General features: G+C 36.1%; 1 protein-coding gene across 1 annotated transcript in view; it reads left to right on the forward strand.

Annotated features, from left to right (window-relative positions):
* The first annotated feature begins 323 nt into the window (after positions 1–323).
* The window catches only part of LOC138700000 (protein takeout-like), a 15,782-nt gene continuing 8,689 nt past the window's right edge, over positions 324–7,416 (forward strand). The window contains exons 1-3 of the mRNA XM_069826268.1: positions 324–445; positions 3,734–3,826; positions 3,986–4,133. Of these exons, the coding sequence (XP_069682369.1) occupies positions 376–445; positions 3,734–3,826; positions 3,986–4,133 (311 nt within the window). The 5' untranslated portion in view covers positions 324–375. The remainder of the gene's footprint in view (positions 446–3,733; positions 3,827–3,985; positions 4,134–7,416) is intronic.

Here is a 7,416-nt window from a genome sequence, read left to right on the forward strand (position 1 = left end):
TTAACATTTCGTTTGTTACACTGCAGCGGTATACATTTATCACTGAAGGAAATAGGAAAAAGAGAATAACTCAGGAAGGCCTGGAGGGATCTGTGAAATGTGTCTAATATTCGAAGTGTAAAAAAGAACGTAAGTGAGAAATATGAAGCTGTGTTAATTATTATTCTCCCACTGCTAAGAAAATAGAATACGCAATTCGTAATATTCCAGTATATTTTAAGAATAAGAATTTATTACAGTGCAACTGTTATTTGCACATAGTACATTGTTAGCTTCGAGGAATCGTGTGTCATCACACCCGATGTGCTGACGGGACAGAATAAATAGAGCAGGCCGCGATTGCAGTCCACGCATTAAGCAAGAAGATATCCCACGATGAAGAGCTCTGTGATCATTGCAAGTATCCTGCTAGAATGCATCGCGATTTCCATAGCCGGGGAATTACGTGAGTATATTTGTGACGTATTTCAGCATTCAAACAATAACCTATTTTATAACTTGTTTTTCAAACTAATAGCACAGTCTAATATACACAGTAACGAAGCTTGAGTTGTGCCGGTACTATTTCGCATTGTATGTAATGAGGCGATATTAGCGATCTAATGGTTAGCAACTATCCAAGGATGCATATTTACTACGTATAGAGCTTCGTGACTGTATATACTCGACTGTGCTAGGAAAATATATTGTCATAATTTGTTTATTTAAACAATGATTGTTATATTGGGTTGTAAGGATAGTGAAGTGCATCCCATAAACTCTCCTACTCAATTCCAACCTCACCTTCCCGTGACAACGAACGAGACTCTGGGGACCGAGTCGTGGCGGTATAACCATTCCACCTTATACTGAGGAAATGCAATATACACTAGCTTGTTCAGAAACTATGAGGTGGTAACCCCACCACTGGACTTACCTCTTCCTTGCTAGCAATTGGTTGGAGGGAAATTCCTAATATGCTAGCAAGTCTACAAAAAGATATTTTTGGCTGAAACCTTTTGTGGACCGTAACAGTCCTGGGACTATAACGTCTATGGCTGATGATGATGATGATGATGATGATGATGATGATGATGATGATGATGATGATGATGATGATGAGCCTTATCCTTCCACACTGTGACTACTCGTACAAATTCAACGGAATTATGTTCGACTCCTAATAGGAAAGGAAAGATATTTGATTTCTTCTTGTAGAGTAATTGTAGATGATTTTCTTTCTTGAACTTGTCTTGCTTTGTCCTGTAACTATGACTCCGTGCTATGTTGACGAAATGAGTGAATGTTCTCAATACTTGCAGAAGTTCACTGTTCAAAATCCTTACAAAAGAATGAAGCAGAGGAGAAGAGGATAAGTGACTTAATCATTTAAGATTTATTATTATTATTATTATTATTATTATCGTTTTTAGTAGTAGCAGTGGGGTATTGAGGTAACAAATACTACAGTAATTACTTAGATTTAAGTTTGCGAAAGAAAATGCAGAACCATATAGTAACATAAAACGTTGGAACTTGCCTTCAGGATAATTGAGTCACAAATATCTTCACACCTTCAGTAGTTAATAGCTTATAGGAAGGTCAAGCGTTAGTTAAAAAGTGGGCTCGGTGTCGTTATTGTCGTTTACAGTTATTTATATTATGCTGCATAGAAGGTAAGTGCAATTTATTTCACGCAGAAATGTCATGGATATAATTACACAAGTTCGCATATAGTAGACGACTCTTTTAAAATACTTCGAACTGTCCTCAAACATAATATATTATACACAGATTCTACTGCCTCGGAATTTATCATTAACTTATCCATTACATCATATTTCGCTGCAAGAACGGAAGTGGACATATTCATAGGTCAAAAACTCAATAATAATTATCCTTGACCTGCCTGCTGATACGACGTTTGCTTTTCTTAATTGCATTGTTACTACGAGAGTATCTACACTCTTCTGAAATAGTTTTAAGAAATAGAAAATACAAATATTTTCCAAACGTCCTTTCTAATACGGTGACTATTCAGATATGATGAGATGATACGGAGCAATGGTGAAATGAAAATACCAGGTTCTGAGAATATCTGTTCCACAATCGTCACTCAGAAATTTCGAAGTAACTATCCGGGATGAAAACCAAGTCCTTTCCCTGAAAATTCTTCAAATATTTTGTTATCTACGGCTGTTTCAGTAACTGGTAAAGTAAAACGTCAATGCAAGTAACCATGGAAATGTCACCCACCAATCCGAAAATAAACTAACTTAACACAATCTAATTAATTTAGTATATAATTTAATTAGATTGTTTTAGTTAAATTTAGTTTATAGTTTAGTTTCGTTTGTAGTTTAATTTATACTTTAATTTAATTTTAGTTTAGGTTAGTTTAATTTATAATTCAATTTTATTTACAGTTTTGTTACTTTATAGTTTACTTATGTTTATAGTCTAGTTTATAGCTTAGTTTTGTTTATCTTAGTTTCCAAAGTATAGTTCAGCTTAAAGTTCAATTTTGTATATCGTTTAGTTTAGATTACGGTTTATTCCAGTTTATGGTTTGGTTTAGTCCATAGTTTAATTTTGTTTACTGTTTTGTTTAATTTATAGTTAATGTTAGTTCAGAGGTTCGCTCATCTTATAGATTATTCTGTTTATGGTTTAGTTTATAGGCCTAATTTAGTTTACTTTATAGTTCACTTCAGTTTAATTTGTAATGTAGTTTCTAGTTTAGTCAAAGAAGAAAGAAGTTAGGTACCCATTTTAATTTTCCAGTTGTTAGCACATTTAAAATGCTCAATCTTATGTATCCATTTTGAATCTTGCGTACACTACTTTTAACACTTGAATATAAGTAATTGATTAACTAGCGGACTTACTCGTGTTAATTATGTAAGTCTGTGCGGCTTACAGCTGTTTCGGTGCACAACACAAAAACACGCAAAACACAACACAAACACAAGAACACAATAAATACATCACACTAACATATGAAAACAAAACCACACATAAGACCGCATCTTCATTCAGAAAGCAGAAATACAACATAACATACAGAACAGAAAACACACTACAAAGACATCTCAACACACAAAAAACACAAACAAATAAATACTACCACACAGGTGTATACAAACTCACATGTAGCCTAATAGTTGCGACAAGTTCTATATTGGACAGACAGGCAGATCATTCCAAACACGCTACAAAGAACACATTAAAGCAATAACCAGAGGACACAATACATCTACATACGCCGATCACATAACCAATGCTAGCCACACATACAATAACATAAATGCGGACATGAAAATCCTACACATATAACCCAAGAACCAAAAACTCAACACATTAGAACAATATGAAATATACAAACACACTAAAACACACCCTGATCAAATTCTCAACACACAGATCAATTTCAGTACATACACACTATTTGCCTCCACTTTTCAACACTTTTCAACAATCAAACGCACTCACACAACAGGCAGCGAAGTTCGAGATGACGCCGAGATCTAGTAGGCTCTGAGGATGGTGTGATGAAGCACCGAAACAGCTGTAAGTCGCACAGACTTACATAATTAACACGAGTAAGTCCGCTAGTTAATCAATTACTTATGTATCCTTTTTCAAATGCTGTATCATTCTTTCCACTGACAACAGAACACGACAATAAAATTATAGCTTCCTCAATAATTACATTAGAAACTGTTCGTTACTTTAATACGCATTATATTTGCAGCATCTTTCCTGAAAGTGTGTCATCGTTCCGATCCGAAGTTAAACGAATGTGTCCAAGACGCTTTAGAGGAACTGAGACCACACCTTGTTAAAGGTACAGTGAAGACAACACATTTTTAAAGAAGTATAGCCTACGTATTTCAAGATCAATTACACTGCAAAAGAAAATTTACAACAGATATAACCTAATATTGCAAGGCCTACTATACCACTTCTGCTGTAAATTTACAATGTTATGTTTCTATTTGGCAAGGCATCCCAGAGCTTGATATTCCTTCCTGCGAGCCTCTTGAACTGAAGGAGATGGTTCTCGATCAGGGAAAGGGAGCAGTCAGCCTCAAGTCTACCTACAAGAACATTAAAGTATACGGATCTACTAAATTCCAGCTTCGTAACATCAGGTAATGCAAAATAATCTCCTTTCGTTCCAATAACCTTCAACCACAATAGTAAGGCTCTAACTGTGATGTAAATTTGTGTATCTGTCATAATTTATTTATTGCTGGAATATTGAACAAAATTATAGGCCTAGTACAATCACAGTCTAGTATATACAGTGACGAAGCTCAATACGTAGGAAATATGCATCCATAGATAGTTGCTAACCACTAGGATCGTTACTATCGCCTCAAGCCTCAATACAGACAATGCGAAATAGTACCGGCACAGTCTATTGTTCCTAGCACCCTCAACAACTCAAGCTTCGTGACTGTACAGTATATACTAGAGTCCAGTCATGTCAATTGATGCCCATAGGAGCCAGCGCGCGCTTTAGAGCCCAGGAGAGCCTGAGCGCTTTACAGCGGAAAGGAAAGAGACAGACGAAAGAGATAGTATATGCCGCTTGGTCGAGCTACATTCAGGAATGACCAGCACTGATTCAGTAGATAAAGGGAAGGAACTTATTAAAACTCTATCCATGTTAATTTTTAGATTTGCCTGAGAAGTATAAGTGCATCATAAGAATGTAAGTTTTAATTTTAATGCTCATTTTTCACAAGTTTGATTTTTTTTATTGAAAAAAATATTTTCTCAACTTTTTTTATAGAAAAGTCAAATTTTCAGATATAGGCCTATTTATTTATTAGCCTTACAGAATGTTTTCGTAAATCTAATATACCATAAATACGTATTACTGAAGATAGCGTATTGAAAATTTTGAAAATATTCGCATGGAAATTGTTTATAAGGAAACGAATTAAGAAAGCAACTGCTGTTACATCATAAGCAAAAGATACGTGCCCATGTGTTATAAAAATGTCAGCTCTATAGCTTCAGCACATTTCGAGAAAATAATTTAATATTCCGATGATAGGAATTTGCTCACCAATATCACCTTAAAAACATAGGTAATGCGATAAGTTTTGTTATGGAATATTAGTTACACTTAAAACATATACAGCACCTAGGTAACTTTGCTTTGGACTGTAATATTGTTTTGATTAGTTTACTGATTACTTTTATAAGGCTAAAGGTACCACCAATATCATTCCAACTTATCATGTCATACTCAATCTCTTTTTTTGGGATATCACTTTCTTTCTTTATGAATGATGTGTTTCATCCATTTAGTACAGTATAGTTGTACTACTATGGAATTTATGTGAATATTCCTTCTTAACTTTTTATTATGTTATTAACATTTAAAACACAACTGCAATATTAAGAAATTGGTATTATAGTCGCGTCGCTATTATTTCCGGCGTGACTCCTCCTCTTTGCTTACGCCTTAGGAAGTGAAGGCTCTATAAAGTCTAGGTAGGTAGTATCGTTCGCCATTTTTGCTCATTCGTTGCCGAGCTACCAGACGAGGAATCTATTTCCCGCACCGTTAAACATTATCATGTCGTAGCTCCTACGATAATAAATCAAACGCACTGTAATTGAGCAAATAATTGAGCGGCAAATAACGTCCTCGTGTGCTCTCTGCGAATGCCAATGAAAGAACAAAAATGGCGGGCGATTATATTAAGTATTTATAGAGCCTTAGGAAATGCATAACGTGATCACAAGACGCACACGTTTAAATGTAGCCGACCTGCAACGTGATTGGCTACCGGAAATAAGAGCGACGGGACTTTAGCACTTTTGTTTTACAGACAATATAGATAATATCAAACAGAAAGAAGCCATATAAAATAACGACATAAAATTTCACGTTCCGCCTGAAGTTTGTGCACCACTGTTTTTCTTAATCCAACAGGCTGCTTATTCATATACACAACCCTTCCTCTTTCCATACTTAGCGCTTGATGCCCGCTCACGACGTCAAGATCAGAAAAATGCGCTTGCTTTGACATTACTGTGCTAGACTTTGGCATAATCCTGAAAAACTTAGCGTACACGTTTTCAAACGTGTAGACCAGTAGTGTCAGATTTGTAAGCTCCAAAACCGGTTGTGGAGCTAGAGTCGGAGCGTGAACTTGCTTATGTCTGTGGAAACACCGGAGCACGCAACGAGTCTAGTGGAGCCCTCCGCTCCGTTTAGTCTCTGTCTAACAACGCTGGTGTAGACTGTAGAGGTCAGATGAATCTGTGACGGACAAACACGGCTTAACGATTTCTCTTCCCATCCTTTCAGCAATTATTTTTATAATCTTATATGCCTCATGAGAAAATGCTTGATTATGTCAGTTAAATGATAGAAATAGAAACTAAAAAAATATACTTTTAAACCAGCATCATAGTTTTAAATTCTTAGGATTTTAATACATAGTTTAGCAATTTTACACTTTCTTAAATCTATAGTTAGGGCCTACATCTTATTGTTCTCTGAAAGTGAACATTAGGCCTACTTAGAGTAGGGATGGTTTCATTTGGACGGTAGCTTATACTGCTCGCGCATGGAAGAATAGTTCTGTAAGAAACAAACGACAAATTTAATTTAGTTTCTCAATTGGTTGTAGCATCAGCTGACTGGACAGTAAATACAGGGTTTATCACGTACGACGCAATCGCCTGCCCACATCTCCCACGGCACATCTACCGCATACGCCTAGCACTGTAATTGCGTCACGGCCCAGCTTGTCTCCCCTGAGTTGTGCATAAACTAAGAACTAATGTGACTAGATTAAGCTTACCTTTATTTACAAAAGGTGCTCAAAATGACATCCCTCTGCTGCTAGAGAAGCCTGACACCTTTTGAACATGTTATTAAAAACCTGAAGAATTTCGGCTGCTGAAATTGTTGAAATCACAATCACTGAAATACTAAACGAGGTAACGATTTTCTCGGACCTCTTTCTAAGGCTGATTCTATCTCGCCTATTTTTTCCTCGATTAGAACGCTTGGTTTTATAGTTTTCTTAATGTTAACACAGATCCACACTCTCTCAATTTTTCTAGTAATTTGCATACCGTCAATTTATTGGGAACATGTACGCCGGGAAATTTCTGTATAAAAACAAGCTGACACTCCACATACGACTCTGTTCTTGCCTAGTTTAACACAATAAACACACGCAATCAGTGAGTGCTGCATTCCTGTCAAGCCAATCTTTCCGAGCAACGCCGAAGACCAGTGTTGCCATTTCAGTGGTTTTCCCGCTAGATCTGGCGTTTTTCTGTGTTAGTTTAGCGGGTGAAATTTGTATTGCTGACATAGGGATTTAGCGGGGTTTTTTTAGCATTCACAGCGGGAAAATAATTTCACTTTACATTGACAATATAGCAATTTAGCGATTT

Source organism: Periplaneta americana, chromosome 5, assembly GCF_040183065.1.
Source record: "Periplaneta americana isolate PAMFEO1 chromosome 5, P.americana_PAMFEO1_priV1, whole genome shotgun sequence".
Classification (NCBI taxonomy): domain Eukaryota; kingdom Metazoa; phylum Arthropoda; class Insecta; order Blattodea; family Blattidae; genus Periplaneta; species Periplaneta americana.